The sequence below is a fragment of the Dermochelys coriacea genome, chromosome 1, assembly GCF_009764565.3.
Source record: "Dermochelys coriacea isolate rDerCor1 chromosome 1, rDerCor1.pri.v4, whole genome shotgun sequence".
In the NCBI taxonomy this organism is placed as follows: domain Eukaryota; kingdom Metazoa; phylum Chordata; order Testudines; family Dermochelyidae; genus Dermochelys; species Dermochelys coriacea.
The window spans coordinates 47,176,042-47,194,921 of NC_050068.2; the positions used below are offsets into that span (position 1 = coordinate 47,176,042).

The 18,880-nt window shown below is 43.4% G+C and overlaps 1 protein-coding gene across 4 annotated transcripts in view; it reads left to right on the forward strand.

The window, feature by feature from the left end:
- Positions 1-18,880, forward strand: part of LOC119850874 (WD repeat-containing protein 49-like) — a 79,710-nt gene that overhangs the window by 51,471 nt on the left and 9,359 nt on the right. For all 4 annotated transcript variants that reach the window (XR_006277655.1, XR_006277656.1, XM_043504375.1 and 1 more), the window contains 4 exons: positions 3,556-3,601; positions 4,574-4,633; positions 5,565-5,727; positions 8,819-8,914. Coding sequence is in view for 2 of the 4 variants with exons in the window: in XM_043504375.1 (XP_043360310.1) it covers positions 3,556-3,601; positions 4,574-4,633; positions 5,565-5,727; positions 8,819-8,914 (365 nt within the window). In the remaining 2 variants the exon portion in view is untranslated. The remainder of the gene's footprint in view (positions 1-3,555; positions 3,602-4,573; positions 4,634-5,564; positions 5,728-8,818; positions 8,915-18,880) is intronic.

Genomic DNA, 18,880 nt, shown 5'->3' on the forward strand with positions numbered 1-18,880 from the left:
GAGTGTCTCTGGATTAAGTTTAGAAGTGTGTGCAACAAGAGTGATGTCATGGTGGGAGTCTGCTATAGACCACCGGACCAGGGGGATGAGGTGGATGAGGCTTTCTTCCGGCAACTCACGGAAGCTACTAGATCGCATGCCCTGATTCTCATGGGTGACTTTAATTTTCCTGATATCTGCTGGGAGAGCAATACAGCGGTGCATAGACAATCCAGGAAGTTTTTGGAAAGCGTAGGGGACAATTTCCTGGTGCAAGTGCTAGGGGAGCCAACTAGGGGGAGCGCTTTTCTTGACCTGCTGCTCACAAACCGGGTAGAATTAGTGGGGGAAGCAAAAGTGGATGGGAATCTGGGAGGCAGTGACCATGAGTTGGTTGAGTTCAGGATCCTGACGCAGGGAAGAAAGGTAAGCAGCAGGATACGGACCCTGGACTTCAGGAAAGCAGACTTTGACTCCCTCAGGGAACAGATGGCCAGGATCCCCTGGGGGACTAACATGAAAGGGAAGGGAGTCCAGGAGAGCTGGCTGTATTTCAAGGAATCCCTGTTGAGGTTACAGGGACAAACCATCCCGATGAGTCGAAAGAATAGTAAATATGGCAGGCGACCAGCTTGGCTTAATGGTGAAATCCTAGCGGATCTTAAACATAAAAAAGAAGCTTACAAGAAGTGGAAGCTTGGACATATGACCAGGGAAGAGTATAAAAATATTGCTCGGGCATGTAGGAAAGATATCAGGAGGGCCAAATCGCACCTGGAGCTGCAGCTAGCAAGAGATGTCAAGAGTAACAAGAAGGGTTTCTTCAGGTATGTTGGCAACAAGAAGAAAGCCAAGGAAAGTGTGGGCCCCTTACTGAATGAGGGAGGCAAGCTAGTGACAGAGGATGTGGAAAAAGCTAATGTACTCAATGCTTTTTTTGCCTCTGTTTTCACTAACAAGGTCAGCTCCCAGACTGCTGTGCTGGGCAACACAAAATGGGGAAGAGATGGCCAGCCCTCTGTAGAGATAGAGGTGGTTAGGGACTATTTAGAAAAGCTGGACGTGCACAAGTCCATGGGGCCGGACGAATTGCATCCGAGAGTGCTGAAGGAATTGGCGGCTGTGATTGCAGAGCCCTTAGCCATTATCTTTGAAAACTCGTGGCGAACGGGGGAAGTCCCGGATGACTGGAAAAAGGCTAATGTAGTGCCCATCTTTAAAAAAGGGAAGAAGGAGGATCCTGGGAACTACAGGCCGGTCAGCCTCACCTCAGTCCCTGGAAAAATCATGGAGCAGGTCCTCAAAGAATCAATCCTGAAGCACTTAGAGGAGAGGAAAGTGATCAGGAACAGTCAGCATGGATTCACCAAGGGAAGGTCATGCCTGACTAATCTAATCGCCTTTTATGATGAGATTACTGGTTCTGTGGATGAAGGGAAAGCAGTGGATGTATTGTTTCTTGACTTTAGCAAAGCTTTTGACACGGTCTCCCACAGCATTCTTGTCAGCAAGTTAAGGAAGTATGGGCTGGATGAATGCACTATAAGGTGGGTAGAAAGCTGGCTAGATTGTCGGGCTCAACGGGTAGTGATCAATGGCTCCATGTCTAGTTGGCAGCCGGTGTCATATGGAGTGCCCCAGGGGTCGGTCCTGGGGCCCGTTTTGTTCAATATCTTCATAAATGATCTGGAGGATGGTGTGGATTGCACTCTCAGCAAATTTGCGGATGATACTAAACTGGGAGGAGTGGTAGATACGCTGGAGGGGAGGGATAGGATACAGAAGGACCTAGACAAATTGGAGGATTGGGCCAAAAGAAATCTAATGAGGTTCAATAAGGATAAATGCAGGGTCCTGCACTTAGGATGGAAGAATCCAATGCACCGCTACAGACTAGGGACCGAATGGCTCGGCAGCAGTTCTGCGGAAAAGGACCTAGGGGTGACAGTGGACGAGAAGCTGGATATGAGTCAGCAGTGTGCCCTTGTTGCCAAGAAGGCCAATGGCATTTTGGGTTGTATAAGTAGGGGCATAGCGAGCAGATCGAGGGACGTGATCGTTCCCCTCTATTCGACACTGGTGAGGCCTCATCTGGAGTACTGTGTCCAGTTTTGGGCCCCACACTACAGGAAGGATGTGGATAAATTGGAAAGAGTACAACGAAGGGCAACGAAAATGATTAGGGGTCTAGAGCACATGACTTATGAGGAGAGGCTGAGGGAGCTGGGATTGTTTAGTCTGGAGAAGAGAAGAATGAGGGGGGATTTGATAGCTGCTTTCAACTACCTGAAAGGGGGTTTCAAAGAGGATGGCTCTAGACTGTTCTCAATGGTAGCAGATGACAGAACGAGGAGTAATGGTCTCAAGTTGCAATGGGGGAGGTTTAGATTGGATATTAGGAAAAACTTTTTCACTAAGAGGGTGGTGAAACACTGGAATGCGTTACCTAGGGAGGTGGTAGAATCTCCTTCCTTAGAGGTTTTTAAGGTCAGGCTTGACAAAGCCCTAGCTGGGATGATTTAACTGGGACTTGGTCCTGCTTTGAGCAGGGGGTTGGACTAGATGACCTTCTGGGGTCCCTTCCAACCCTGATATTCTATGATTCTATGATTCTATGATTACTGGAGCATTGGTCACACCTGTGCCACAAAAAGAACTGCAACCTCTGAAAAAATAAACATAGTGCAAATAAACAGACTTGTACAGCTATACAAAGCAGGTTACATTGTTTGATGAATGCCTGTAGGGCCTTTAATGGAGCACTGACCTGTAAGTATGGGGGCAGCCAGCCCATCTGTTGATGGGGCATGGCACAGGGGTTGCTGAGAGTTGTAGTCACCAGACAAAGCCCATGAGGAAAGGGGTCAGCTGACTAAGCAATATGTGACTGTATGCTGGAGACTACATAATGGAATGCCCCTGGCTCAGTCTGGAGAAGATAAGGTTGACCTAAGACCCTGAGAGAAGTCCCTTCATGGGAACCTGGCAGGAGGCCTAGCAAAGATAGCCAGGAAAGACAGCTCAAGGCGGAGGTTGTGTCCTGTCTCTTCCCAGCTTGCTGAAAGCTTCAAAGGCCTCTGGTGGTTGGGACCAAGTGTTTTGAGATACTTTGCTCTTGTTTTAATCCTCTAGTGATGATAAATCCAGCCCAGAATAAAAGGGTATGATCCAAACTGCAGTTTTGGCTTTATTTTACCTTCTCTGGCTAGTGTATCTGCTTGCTGGCTTACAGACTCCTAGTTCTCTGAGACAGATACTGTTGCTCTGCTACTCAGTACACAGTGCTCCCATGTTATTATCATTTGTGTTACAGTAGCATATGGAAGCCAGGACCCCAGTTGTGTTAGACACTGTAGAAACATAATGAAAAACACAATATTGTCCTAATAGGTGCTCTCATTCCACGAAGGCAGTTCTCAGTGGATTATTTAATTAATTTTGGCACGCTGTGTGTAACTTTCCCATTTCCTTGATGTTTAAAACAGTAATATTTAAAAAAATCCCTCTTTAAAAAAAAAGACTAGTATATAAAATCAAACAGAAGAACACTGAACACTTTATTAAATCTTCTCATAGGTATATCATAGCTGTTGGATGGGATAGAAGAATAAGCATGTATTTTGTAAGTGAAAAATATATATCTAAAATGACTTAGTATAAATATAAAATTATTATTATTATTTTTAAAACGAACACTTAAAATTTGTGTTTATTGCTTCTCATTCAAAGTAAAAGGGGAAAAAAATCTGTTTACAGTCACTGATGTATTAACCATTTCTGTTTTGGGCTAAGACTAAAAATGTAGTCCAACACTCAACCTCCTCTACTTAAAGGTAGGACATGTAAAACTTGATCACACTCTCTGTAGGTTGCCTAAGGTTCTGTGCCCAGTAAACAAACAAAATTTCAAGGACATGATCCTGCAGAGACACAATAATGTGGGTAACTTATTCCACTGAGGGTGAAGTCCTAGTCCCATTGACTTCAGTGGCAAAACACCAACTGACTTCACTGGGTTCAGGATTTCACCCTGAGACTAGTTCCATTGAACTCCACATGGCCACTCAGCACATAAAGTTTGGCACACATGTAAATCTTTGCAGGATCATGGCCTGGACATTTTGTCTATTATCTGAATTCAGTACCTTAGGCAACCTGCAGGAGCAAGTAAATGCAAAATTACATTAAATTTCATCAGTGAGCCATCCAGTTGCCCATCATCAAACACATGGCCGAATCAAAGAGCCTTTAGCAAGCAGTGCTGTTACATATACTGCTATTAATATGCAATGCATGTTTATTATAATATTTAGTCAGATTTTAATTAAAAAATTAACTTAAATAGACATCGGAAACATGCTGTTCTCAAATCTTTTGGTTTGTTACCTATTGTTTCTAGCAATATGAAGGGCCTCGTCTGCTCCCTTTTGTATCAGTGGGAATTACTTGGTTTTAAAGCCGTTTGGCCTTTGCACATGTGAGATCAACTTCTTTTGAGCTGTACATACATACCTAGTAGGAGAACAAATCTCTGTTGGCTGAGAAAATGCTGAAAATACACCAATTTCTCTTTTATCTATGTTGTTTGGAACAGGACTCTGTAGACGACCTTCATCACTTTCAGAAACCTCAGCCCTATTGGCATGATGACCTAGTAAGAATCCATCTTGATTCTGTATTATAAATAAATTTCTTTAAAAAAAAAAAAGTCAGATGTGATTTGACACAAAGCTGGATAAATAATTGAACATAGGATTGAACACAGACAATTAGACTTTAGTAAAGAGCAGTTTACTTGAATTCTTCCCAACATATAATTCTAGATAGATAATTTTCACACCTGAGTTTTGAGCAGATTAGAGAGGAACAAGGTAAGTGTCATACAGGTTGGAAAGGCGGAGGAAAAGGAGATGTAGTAGTTGAGGCATGAAATGATCGAGGTCTGAACAGGAGCTTTTTATGTTGGGAATGGAGAAGAATAGCTGATTTTGCAGAAGTTTTGGAATGAAAACCAGCAGAATTAGATGGCCACTTCAATATGAAAAGGAGAGAGGAGTAAAAAACTGACATCACGGTTGTGAGGCTAGGAGGATGATGGGGCTGTGGATGTAATGGAGAGGGAGAGAGAGAGAAGATGATGATCCTGGAGGAAAGACGAGTTCGTTTTTTGACTGGTCGAGTATCTTGAAGCTTCAGTGAGACATCCAGCAGGAGATGTCAGAGAGACAGACACAGTCTGAACTGAGGATGGTGGGAAATCTGTGAGTCGCCAGCAGAGAGAGAGAGAGAGAGAGAGAGAAGGTGGTAATAATTAAAGCTGTGTGAGTTGTAATCCCTGATGGGATGGGAGGAGGAAAAGCATCTGCAAATAAGATGTATGGTCCAAAAGACACTAATCTCAGTTGTTTTAAATTTCTCATCTGATGCTATGTAGGAGATTGGGCTGGAGAGATGACATAGGTTCTTGTGTGTGAGCTGCAAGAGCCAGGGGAAGTCCGTGCCTAGGTGCCTGGGTCCCTTTCTCTTGCTGAACAAAGGGAAAGGAGCAGCCCGTGTTTCTTTGACGTCATCTTTTTTTCATTTAGAGCTGTGGCCACAAGGAGGATATTCTGTGTATTTCTCAGTGTCCACCTACTCTTCTTGCCACCTCCAGTTATGATGGTGAAATTATTGTTTGGAATATGATCTCAGGACACATATACTGCAAACTTCACACATCTTTTCCCACTCACTGTGCTGGCATAGAAGGTAAGTACTCACTAGGAAAACTATAGGGAAAACAATTCCTAAACACTTTCCAGCTTAATCCTTCATTGGAAATCTTTTCTGGAGAGATGTGGACCTTGCATGTTACAGCAAACTGCTATTAGAAGGACACTTAATAAATTCAGTAGAGCAGGGAGACAGCATGGTAGCTGTACATCCGATAAAATTATTGCAAGGTAGGGCAAAGGAGCACTGCCATACCATTGGTTTAGTTAAAGCTGTTATCTCTAATGTAATGAGCAAATCAAATAGTTTGTAGTAAATATCAAGGACAAAGGATGAAGTTGGTTATTTGTTTTCTTGGTGTGTTTAAGGGGTATATATACACATATACATGAATAATTATTTGTATTACAGTAGTGCCTGCCTAAAGGCTCCAAATGAGATGTTGTGCTACATGTGCTGAACACGGAAAGAGAGAGAGAGTGAGAAACAGTCCCTCCCTTGACCAGCTTATATTCTAAATAGACAACCCAAAGGAAAGCTTATTATGCTCATTTTATAGCTGGGAAACTGAGGCACAGAGCGACTAAATGACTTGCCCAAGGTTAGGCGGGGAGTCTGTGGCAGACCAGAGAATTGAACCCAGACCCTCAGAGTCTGTCTACTGCCTTAGCTGCAAGGCCATCTCTTTCTTTAAGCATTACAACTAAATGAACAATTGTCATTTGGCTACGTGCTTAAGAGTATAATAGTATTTACAAGTTCCTTCTTCTGGAAATACTGGGCCAGGTCCTCAGACCATGCTCTGTCTCCTTAGCTCTGCAGAGCAGCAAAGGGGATGGAAAGCTGCCCTAATAGGGTATCTGGAGATTCCCCTGGCCTGGTGGAATTCCTGATTGGCGTAACTCAATGGTTCTCAAACTTCTCTGCACTGTGACCCCCTTCTGACAACAAAAGTTATTATATGACCCCAGGAGAGTGGACCGAAGCCTGAGCCTGCCCAAGCCCCACCGCCCCAGGTGTTGGGGACAAGCCAAAACCCAAGCGTTTCAGCCCTAGGCAAGGGGCCTGTAACTTGAGCATCGCCACCCAGGGCTGAAGCCCTTGGGCTCTGGCTTCGGCCCCGAGCGGTGGGGCTTGGGCTTCGACTTTAGCGCCGGACCCCAGCAAGTCTAAGCCAGCCCTGGAGATCCCATTAAAACAGGATCACAACCAACTTTGGGGTTCTGACTCACAGTTTGAGAATCACTGGTATAACTCATATCTGGCCTTCTTCAGTGTAAGAGGTGCAATGAGAGGTACGGTGGGGCATGATTACAGTGCCTTTCATTCCAGTGGTCCTCAATGGCCTGTTGGCCCCTAACAGGCTATTAGCGGTCAGAATCAGTTGTCCTTTCAGCAGTTCCATGGGACCTGATTATGGAACTGGTCCTGAGGAGCAGCTCCACATCACTTTCTGCCCCAACTTGACTGTCCTTGGGATCGGTCAGGCTGGCACCAAGCTCCCCTCTGCTGGAGTTTGGGGCATGTGTATCCTTTAGTCCCATGGATAACAGGGTCAGAATTTGGCCCCAAATTTATATTCCAGTGCTTGGCCTAGCCTGTGGAAATGACCCAACTTCCCCATCCGGTTCAATCCTGTGTACATAAGAATGATACAGAACCATTTTCTGTCATGGCTCTTTATCTAGGTTCTTGTACCATACACATCACTGGTGTCCTTCCTTAGCATGCTGCAGGTTTTGGAATATTATACATTATCTTTCTAAGATACACATATATTAATACAGCAGTGATGAGGCACATTTCCAAATGCCTTCACTCTGAAGAAATGCATATGTGCTGCTATACACCTACAGACGTTTTCTTATTGCGTACTAAAATTCTGAGCATTCCTGAAAGTAGAAAATATTTTGAAAAATTTTCCATAGTAATTATAAAGGAATTGCTGTCGAAGAAAAAAGGCATTCTTGCCAAAACTATAATTTGTACTTTCTTCCTTTCACCATCTCACCACTAGCATCCAGATATTTTGTTTATCTAAGGTTGCATTAAATGAAGAACTACTAACACAAGGAGGGGTGGAACTTTTTAGGTGTTAAAAGAAATCTATGTAACAATTGCTTTAATTTATCATAATTAAAAATTGCACAACATATTTTATTAATAAAATATTTATTATCATTTAATTTATTTGTATTGTGGTAGTACCTATGAGCCCTCAACATGGACCAGGACTTCATTGTGCTAGCCATTGTACAAACACAGAACAAAAAGATGCTCCCTGCCTGAACCAAAGCGTTTACAGTCTATGTAGATTTCACTCAGAATGCCCACACTCTCTGACAACAGACAGTGGCTGTCACTACACTTGGTAAAATCTAGAGCTGGGTACAGAACAGAAATTCCATTTCATGGAGGATTTGGAGATTTTTAAATTTTGTGTTCATTCTGAATTGGAACAAAACCTGAAAATTAAGTGCTCCAGGAAAGAAAATGTTGATTAAAAAATTATCTTCAAATTTATCCAAACATTTTATTTCAACGAAATCAAAACATTTTATTTCAGTTGACTTTTGACTTTATTATATTATATTATAATTCTGTATTATATAATATATTTTAAAATTAAAAATGGAAAATCATTTTAAAAGGAAAAATCAAAATGTTTTGTTCAGAAAATGTAGAAATGTCTTTTTTGAACTAATTTCCCCTTTTCTCTGTAATTTCATGAAAAACAACATGATTTTGCGAAGCGTTTGTATTTAAACTGAACTGTGTTTTTCCCAAGGAAAACTGTTCTGTTGAAGTTTTCCCAACCAGCGTTAGTAAAAATTATCAGTGCTGATATATTTGTCATCAACACACAGAGAGGTTTAGTCTCAAGCAAGTATAGACAATAAATATCTAGTTGTGCATTATGCCTACTTGGAGAGAGAGCAGTAGGAATTTAATTGTTATAATCTAAATATGGTGGAAAATAATACCCTGATCTCTGGAAAACCTGCTGTTACAATATAATTTTATTTTAACATTTTGGTTTTATCCTTCACTAGAGAGCAATTAAGTTGTGTTCAAGATTTAAGTAGGCTTGAACAAATCAATCTTGTTCTTCTTTTTCCTTCTCAAGCTGTAGACACAAGTATTACTCAACTCATATTTCTGAAGACTCGCGCAGTGAAATTTGAATCAACAGCAGCCTCTCTTATTTCCAATGGGCCTCAAGGTAGGAGTTAATAACTCTAGCGTTTATTACAATATGTTGCACCTCTAAGAAATAGGATTTTTTAAAAATGATTCATGCTACCAAATTGATTTTAAAAAATCCAGACGATTCTGGTTTTTCCAGAAAAAGAGCATTAAACAATCCTTATCTTCTTTGGGACCATAACTAATTGCCGCCTTTAATCCAACTCAGTTCCCACAGCACCTTGCACTCTGGAAACCAACTTCCAGCCAAGAAGAATTGAACAGCTTTCCCTTCAGAGACCATCAACAGCTCATTCCTTAAACCTGCATAATCTTTCTAAAGCTACATCTACACTATGAGCAAGAGGTGTGATTCCCCTCCTTGTGTACACATACTCACACTAGCTTCATGAGAGTAGTGCAAGCATAAATAGTAGTGTGAGTGGCCACAGAGCATGGGCAGCAGCAGCATGGCTTAGCCATGCTAAGTATGTATCCCGGGGATTCAGAAGGGCTTATATTCAGCACGACTAAACGGTGCTTCCACTGCTGCTGCCCGTTCTACTGCAGCTACATTACTATTTGCACGTGCTCTAGTTCTCATCCAGCTAGTGCAAGTATGTGTATGCAAGCACGGGAATCACACTCCCAGCGTCTACTGTAGGCATACAGCCTTTCCTTTCCATCCATACAACTAAACTCTCATCAAGGTTCTCATCATCTTGTTTCAATTAAAGCAACATCCTATCTCTGGCCTTGACAAATGCAATCTTGCCCTCAGATCCATTCAAAATACTGCTTCAAAGGTAATTTCCTAGTACATCACTGTGATCATGTCACTCCTCTTTGCTTTCCTCCACTAGCCCCCGCTTCTCTATTGCATTAAACATAATCTGCTTGCATTCACTTTCAAGGCCCTTCACAGTCTGTCCCCACATTGCCTGTCACCTCTCATTTACTGCTGAGATATCAGCTCCCACCTCTGATTGGCCCATGGGAGAACCTCCATTGCCCACTTGCTGAATTTTCAAATAATCACCTTTGTGCTTTCCTCATGGTGCCCCTCACACTTAGAAGAAGTTCCCTGTAAACATCTACAAAGCTACATCCTCCAAAACCCTCCTTTGTCATGATACCTACAAAAATGTTGACAATGGTTAGGCTACTGACGTGCTGAGATCACAGCCTGTCATGTTGACCAATATTGTCTCATTGTTTCCTTGTACTCCTTTGTCTGTATCTGTCTCTTATCCCTTGTTTTATACTTAGATTGTAAACTCTTTGGGGCAGGGACTGTTCTGTGTTTGTACCATGCTTAGTACAATGGAGTCCTGTTAGTGGCACTTGGGCTCTTGAGTGCTACGATAATACAAATAATTAATAACTAATTACTGTTGTGTTACGCAGCACAACCTCTGGGACCTTTGCAGTGATCCCATAAGCTGCCAGTAAGATGCCCCAGAATAGAATTTAGGGCTACTCTGTGGTAGGATTCTCTAACCATTTTTGTATCGCTTGGATTGATGCTTCCTCTTGTTTTTGTAATCACATTACATCCCTATAGCAATTACAGCAATTGCTTACATGGAAAACTAATACTGGGAAAGTACTTACACTGAACTGAAAGAAGCTAAAAATACATTATAGCTAGAAATGAGAAGGCAGAACCAACACTGCGTGAATGGCTAGCTCACTGTAGATCAAGTGCCCTGTGGGGGAGAGACCTCAATACTGATGATAAAATTATTATGCCTTTTTTCATAAGTCATAACAAACTTGTTTGCATCTTTTCTGAACATTAAGATATAGCTACGCACATGTTATGGCTAGGCATGCTTGGAAATATAATGATACAGTATACTCCGGATTATCCGAATAGCATGGGCGACACGGATTTTATCCAGATAACTGGGAGTTGGGATAATTGAGAAGGTGGCAGGAGCAGCTGCACATGGAGCCCTCTGCAGTGTCACTGTCATAGCCCTGCTCACCCACAATTCTGGATGCCTGTGAAGTAGCGATCAGTTGAACAAGGAGTGTTATGAAACAAAAGTTCAGCAGGAAAGAAGTAACCCTCTTTCTGTGATCTTGCTGAAAAATCTGTATTATTTCTGGGCCACCACCTGCAGCACTGTCCTGCCAAAGGATGCCTCTGCAGAAGATCCAAGATCCACCTTATAGTGCCCAATGAAGGTGTTCGGTGTAGACCAGGGGGTCTCAACCTTTTTCTTTCTGAGCCCCCCCCCATATGCTGTAAAAACTCCACCTGTGCCACTACGACTTTTTTTCTGCATATAAAAGCCAGGATGGCTTTTGGGGGAAGCAAGCAGGGCAATTGCATGGGGCCCCACGAAGCTAAGCTGCTCAGGCTTTGGCTTCAGCCCCGGTGCTGGGGTCAGGGCAGCATGGACTTTCTGCCCTGGGACCCAATGAGTCTAATGCCAGCCCTGTTTGGTGGACCCCCTGAAACCTGCTTACGGACCCCCAGGGGGCCTGGGACCTCTGGTTGAGAACTGCTGTTGTAGACCAAGTGGCTGCTTTGCAAATTTCTGAAGTGGGCACACTTGCTCGTTCCACCCGTGAAATTGCTAAGGATCTTGTGGTGTGTGCCTTGATCTATAGGTGCTGGAACTGGGGGGGGCTGCTGCACCCCCTGGCTTGAAGTGCTTTCCATCACATACAAGGTTTACAGTTTGGTTCAATGCTCTCAGCACCCCCACTATACAAATTGTTCCAGCACCCTGCCTTGATCCTTTCTGGGACAGGAGCCTCTGATGATTTGTAGGCTTCCACAGTACATAGTCTAATCCACCTAGTGATAAGAAAAGGAGTACCGGTGGCACCTTAGAGACTAACAAATTTATTAGAGCATAAGCTTTCGTGAGCTACAGCTCACTTCATCGAATGCATCCGATGAAGTGAGCTGTAGCTCACGAAATCTTATGCTCTAATAAATTTGTTAGTATCTAAGGTGCCACCAGTACTCCTTTTCTTTTTGCGAATACAGACTAACACGGCTGCTACTCTGAAACCACCTAGTGATGGAAGACTTGGAAGCTCTGAGTCCCTGGCATTTTGGTGGAAGGCCACAAATAGGGAACCTGATCTTTTCATAGATTCTGTACATTTGAGAGAGATTTTCAGTGCTTTTCTGACATCTAAGGCATGTCACACCTCTTCAGTTGGATGTTGTAGTTTTGGACAGAACAAAGGCAGCACAACCTCTTGGGAAGTGTGGAAGGAGGAATTTACCTTAGGAAGAAGGGATTTTGCTGTCCTGAGCACTACTCTGTCTTCATAGAACATGCAGTACGGCTCTTGTATGGGTAAGGATGCCAGCTCTGACACTTACCTGGCAGATGTGACAGCTACTAAGAAATGAATCTTTATGGATAAATAAAAGTCCAGCACGGAAGTCAGAGGTTCAAAGGGACAGCACTCAAAACTAGCAGAAGGTCCCATTTTAAGAAGAGTGGCTTGACTACTACTGTGGCTCATCAGACTGCTAGAAGAACTCTGGCTACCTGTGGATTGTCTGCCAGGGAGCCCAAGGATCCTGCAAATACCGGGCTATTAAGAGCAGACACCTGATGTGCAATGGTCCTGGGCTGCAGGCTTCTCTCTATGCCAGCTTGGAGAAAGTCCAGAATGATTGGAATTCCTGGACTTCTGGGATTTGCATTGTACTCTTGACACCAGTTGTTGAATCTGGACCAGATAGAGGAGTATGCTTTTAGTATCGATATTCTCATCGACAAAAACAGTATCTTAATGATTCTGGAGGACAGACTAAGACCTTCCAGAGATTCCTTCTCAAAAGCCAGGCTGTTAGTTGAAGCTGTTTCAGGTCCAGATGAAAAAGAGGACCTTGTTGAGAGGATGCCCAGTTTTCATGGAGTGAGGTCTCCAGTTGCAGCTCTGTCACAGCTAAGAACCAAGGTCTCCTCTACCAATGAGGAGTTACCAGTGTTACCATTGCCGATTCTCATTTTATTTCTGGACCACTTTCCCCAGAAGCGGAAAGGGTGGAATCATGTAAAGTAGGCCCTGTGGTCAACAATGCAATAAGACATCTGTCCCCGTGGATCTGGTGAACTGTTTTGGCCTCTGTGCAGTCTTATCATTCACAAGTTGGTTGAAGGGACGCTGAACGTCTGAACGATGAGATTGAAAACCTCCTGATTTCAGACACCATTCAGCATTATTGATCCTGTGCCTGCTGAGCCAGTTTGGATTTTGGTTCAAGTCCCCTTTTATGTGGATCTCTCTGAGGAAAATGAGGAACCATTCCACCCTCCTCATTATTTCTGTTATGTCTGCGTGTAGTGCTGGACTCCTTGTTCCCTCTTGGTTGTTTAAATATGTGACCACAGTCTTATTGTCTGATTGAAGCAGGACATGGTTCTGTGATGGTCTGGATCACAGAAACCCCTCTGGGACTGCCACCTGATGTGCTGAGACTACCTCTAAGCCCATTTTCCCTGGCAGCTTGGGACTTCAGAACTCTGCCTGGTTGTGCCAGACATGCTAGCCTGCTGCAAAACAGACCCAGGTCTGAACCACATCCCCCAAAAGCTGCAGGCTTAACTGAAAACAGCTTAAGAAGTTCCTGTCTCCAACACTCAGATACCCAACTCCCAATGGGGTCCAAACCCCAAATAAGTCTGTTTTACCCTGTATAAAGTTTATACAGGGTAAACTCATAAATTGTTCGCCCTCTATAACACTGATAGAGAGAGATGCACAGCTGTGCTCCCTCCCCTACCACCAGGTATTAATACATACTCTGGGTTAATTAATAAGTAAAAAGTGATTTTGTTAAATACAAAAAGTAGGATTTAAGTGGTTCTAAGTAATAACAGACAGAACAAAGTGAATTACCAAGCAAAATAAAATAAAACACACAAGTCTAAGCCTAATACAGTAAAAAACTGAATACAGAAAAAATCTTACCCTCAGAGTTGTTTCAATAAGCTTTTTTTCACAGACTGGATGCCTTTCTAGTCTGGGCACAATCCTTTTCCCTGGTACAGCCCTTGTTCCAGCTCAGGTGGAAGCGAGAGGATTTCTCATGACAGCAGCCACCTTTGTTCTGTTCCACCCCCTTTATATATCTTTTGCACAAGGCAGGAATCCTTTGTCCTTCTCTGGGTTCCCACCCCTCCTTCTAAATGGAAAATTACCAGGTTAAAGATGGATTCTAGTTCAGGTGACATGATCACATGTCACTGTAAGACTTCATTACGCACTTGCCAGCACACAGGTATACAGGAAGACTTACAAGTAAACAGAGCATGGCATTTCAGCTTGTCTCTTGTGGTGAACAAGTCAATCTTTGGATGCTCCAAACTGCAAAAGTGCGTCACAGGATACTGGGCTTCCGCAGGTATGTCTACACTGCAATTAGATACCCATGTCTGGCCCATGCCAGCTGACTTGGGCTCGCAGTGCTAGGGCTAAGGAGCTGTTTAATTGTGGTGTATATGTTTGGGCTCGGGCTGTAGCCAGAGTTCTGGGACCCTCCCACCTTACAAGTTAGGAGGGTCTCAGAGCTCGGGTTGCAGGCCAAGTCTCTACATTGCAGTTAAACAACCCCTTAGCCTGAGGCCCATGAGCCTGTCTAATTGCAGCATAGACATACACAGAGACCAATTGTGGGTCAGAGAAATTCCTGCTGAGGCAATCCACCAGGTGGTTGTGGATCCCAGGTCAGTAAATTAGCCACAAGGGTAACATTTTCCCAGATGCAAAACTGCCAGTCTGATCACTTCCTGACACAGCATGTTGGAACGTGCTCCCCGCTGTCCAGTTACACAATACATTGCAGTGGTATTGTCAGTGAGTACGACAACCGCCGAGCCCCTGATGTGATCCTGAAAGGTCTGGCAGGCATTGTAGATGGCACGAAGCTCCAGGACATTGATATGCCAAGGAGCTTCCTGTTCTAACTACGGGTCTTGAACTTTCAATGAGTCCAGATTCACTCCTGTGACACACAGTACTGCGAAATAACACCCTGTACCCCCATATTCACCACTTTTGTATATGATCATGATATAGTTGAACTCTGCTGCATACCACCAAACCCTTTAAATTGTGTCCCCCCCAATATCAGCTGTTACCAGTCGCCTTTGTCCCTGGATCATTGTTTCCCTGGCCCACTTATCTCTGGTCAATGAAATCGATTCCTCTAGGAAATGGGAAATCCTACCCCCGAATCTCAGCTCTGGGCAGAGGCCTATGTGATCTTTTCATTAAGTGGTTTGGGTGGGGGGAGCTGAGGTCCCTCTGGACTTTCTCCTCAGACCTCAATTCCACTGTTTTCCCTTGGGGAATCTGTTGTACCTTCACTGCTATGTCTGTAATGATGAGGCACAAAAGGGAGCATCTCTGTGTGAAGGCCAGTCTATATTGTCTTCTACTGGTACTTAGTGGGGAAGGGAGAGCTGTTTGGATTTGCTGCATTGTCAGCCACTGCCGTCTCCAGGTTTGCTCCAAAAAAAAAAAGGGAGCCAGTAAACTTGACTGAGCATAGGAGCTGCTTGGAATGAGAATCCACCTTCCCAGGTCAGAGCTATAGATAATACCTGGCTACTGAGCTGGAAGCCATGGCTCAAGCTTGAACCTCATTCATTGAGGCATCAGATACAAATGCTGTTGCTAAGGAGATGTTCTTTAAAATGGATCCAAAGTCAGGGTGGTCTCTGTCCTTAAGGGCGTTGAGATCTTTCAGCCAGGTAAGAGATGCTCTTACAGAGCAAGTAGCTGCCAGGGATGCTTGGAGGATGGCAGAGGAGGTTTCAGAGTCCTTTTTGAGAGTAGCCTCCACCTTGCTATCCGTGCGGTTCTTAGGGTAGAACTCCCCTTCGGAGGGAACAACCATGTACCTGGCGAGGGACACTACAGCAGTGTCAACCTTTGGTGTCTCAGCAATAGAGCCCTTTGGTGCTTGAGTGTTATAAAGGTCACCCTGGTTAATGTGCTTGCCCATATCAGGCTTTTTCCAGTCATTCCATATCACTTCCTTGAAGGAGGAGTGAAGGGGTAGTGCAGTCTCAGGGGAGGATTCTGAGGGGAAATTTTTACTCTGAGGCTCTCTCGCAGGAGCCTGCTCAGGTTTCAGAGTGAGACAGCTCACACTTCTCAGTGCAGGAGGACGAGTAAACAGAGCCATCTGCAGTCAATTGCACTGGTTAATGGGAGCCATCAAAATTCCAATATCTTTGTTTTTGTTTTTTTTATAGGATTTGGTTGATTGCTTACTTTGCCTAACTATAAACTGTTCAGGTTATTATTAGTAATTAGATAGGCATTTGCTTGCCCTTAAACACATTATTTTGCCCATACACAAACAGTTTTACATATCTAATAAGATACTAAAACTAAATTCACAAAAAGTTAGGGAAATAACACACTTTGGTCTCAACTAACCAAGAGAAAAGCACCCATCAGAGGAAGGTTCCCTCTCAATCTCTATCAAAAGCTCTCCACAGAAAGACCTACTGTGACACTCTGTACCTCAGGGGAACACCCAGCATCCCCATGTTCATCCTTGTAAAATGATTGTGTGGTATCCAATGCAAAGTTTGTCATGTCGAGTGACTTCGGAAGGCTCATGATGTACTGAGCATTGTTGTTATAGTGATGTTGTAGTAACATTATAGATTATAATTTAATGTATATAGTTATGAGGCTGAAAATGTATTCTCATGGTTTAAAGCAAGCCCAGACGAAAACTCTCAGAGAGCAGAGAGGCAGTTCACACCTCATCAGGGCAGGTATGGGACAAACCCAGCCCAACCTCACTGGAACAAATGACGCTGGCCTAGGCAGCAACAAAAGAATCTGTTAGACTCTAGAGGGAGTCACCCCCCTTTCTTTGGTCATTTTGGAACTGCAAAGAGGTAATGCTCACCTGACTCTGAAAGTGGGGGAGGGGGACAAAGCCAAGAGGGAAGAAAGGACATGATTAAAGGGAGAGACATTTGCCATGCACTCTCTCTCTTCCACCTACACCTACAGACACCACACCAAGCAACTGAAGAATTGATCAAAGGGGAGAGCCTGGATGAAGGGCAACCAGCCAGCCTGTGGTGAGAAGCATCTAAGTTTGTAAGGGCATTGAAAGTGTTAAGATCAGCTTAGAATGCGTTTTGCTTTTATTTCATATGACCAAATCTGACTTGTTATGCTTTGACTTATAATCACTCAAAATCTATCTTTATAGTTAATAATTATGTTTATTCTACCTGAAGCAGTGCGTTTAGTTTGAAGAGTGTCAGAGACTCCCCTTGGGATAACAAGCCTGGTACATTTCAATGTCTTCGTTAAATTTGTTAAACACTCATATAAGCTTGCAGCTTCCAGTGGGCATAAATGGACACTGCAAGACGGAGGTTCCTAGGGTTGTGTCTGGGACCAGAGATATTGGCTAGTGTCATTTGGTTGCACAATCCAAGGAGCAGCTCACATGCCAGAGGCTGTGCATGAACAGCCCAGGAGTGGGGGTTTTCACAGCAAAGCAGGGTATGGCTGGCTCCCAGAGTCAAGGATTGGAGTGACCTAGCAGATCATCGGTCTGGATAACACCAGAGGGGAATGTTACACCTACACAAGAGATTTTAATGGCAGTAACCAGTGTATTGTTTGTGTTTGTATTTTGTTTAATGTCCCCCCCCTTCTTTAATAATAAAATAGTCATGGTTAATAGGGGTGATTATTTTATGTGGTCTTGATTCTAGTGTCCCTTTCTATGATATGTAAAAAACCATTGTGATGGAATAGTAGGAGGCACACTCGAGTTGGCAGTAAGAGCAGCAGTTAGTAAGAGCTGGCCTGCCATTTCTTGGTTCTCTAAACTAAATACTTTACTAAAAGTTAAACTGCCCCTTTGTAACTTTAACAGCTGCCCAGTGTCAGAGGGCAAGGATCTGCCTGGTATCTAGCAGTGAATTTCAGCTGGCCAAACCAGTTCAGTGTGTCCCAACTCACTAATGTCATCATCTATGCCTAATAGGTGTTGTGTAAGGTATCGTTGGAAAACTAAGAACACACTGATCATTAATATTCTTGCATGATGTATGTTCAGTGGACCCACAAAGGACTATGCAGTTGTGCTGGGACTAAAATGTGTTCAAGTAAGACAAGCCTGCGGAGTAGGTAAAAAGATTTTCCCAGATGAAGGAAAGGCTGATGCCTCCATCCAGGTGCAATCACAGTCAATTGGCTATTCTTTTTCATATCGGAGGTTGCAGGAATGGATCAATTTGCATTGTAGCAAGCACTGGCAGCAGAGGAACCAGCATGAAGCCTTATAACTCTAGACCTCATGGCTCCTTTATGCAGCATGAACTATTGAACTTTATCTGGGAGTATCCTTCAGAAGAATATATTTCAAATGTTGATTGGACTGTAAAATAGAGGGGCAAAGAATCTCTGGGCTATCCTTCACAGTAAGAGACAAAGGAACCAAGCAATTTGATCTTTAAGATGATCCTGGCCACGCTGGCCAGTAAAAGAAGATTGTGGGTGAGAGAAACCATCTTGAACAAAGACTATCTTGCTAAATTAAGTTTTAGTCTTTTAGATGCGTCTTTTCACTTTTGTTTGTTTGTAACCATTTCTACCTTTATCCCTTTTATTTGGCATCGCTTAACCTATGTCCTTTTGTTAATAAACTTGTTTTATTTTTCTTATAAACTACCTTAGTGCTGTATTTGAAAGGAAGGATATGTTTGCCTCAGTTAAGTTCATAAGCTGTAAAGTCCTGACTCTTTAAAAAAAGAGCAGCAAACTTAATATCTTCTGTGAATGCACAGTAGTAGGGGCGGTGCATTGCAGAGAAACAGCTCTGAGGAGCTCAGAGGTTGGAGTGCACTGATTATTTCCTACTAGGTAAGATTTGGACTGGAGATTCTTGAGGTGTTTGCTGGTGAGGGAGATTGACTGGTGTGGCAGGGAGCTGACAGCCTAATTTCTAGCAAAACTCACCCTTGCTGAGGCA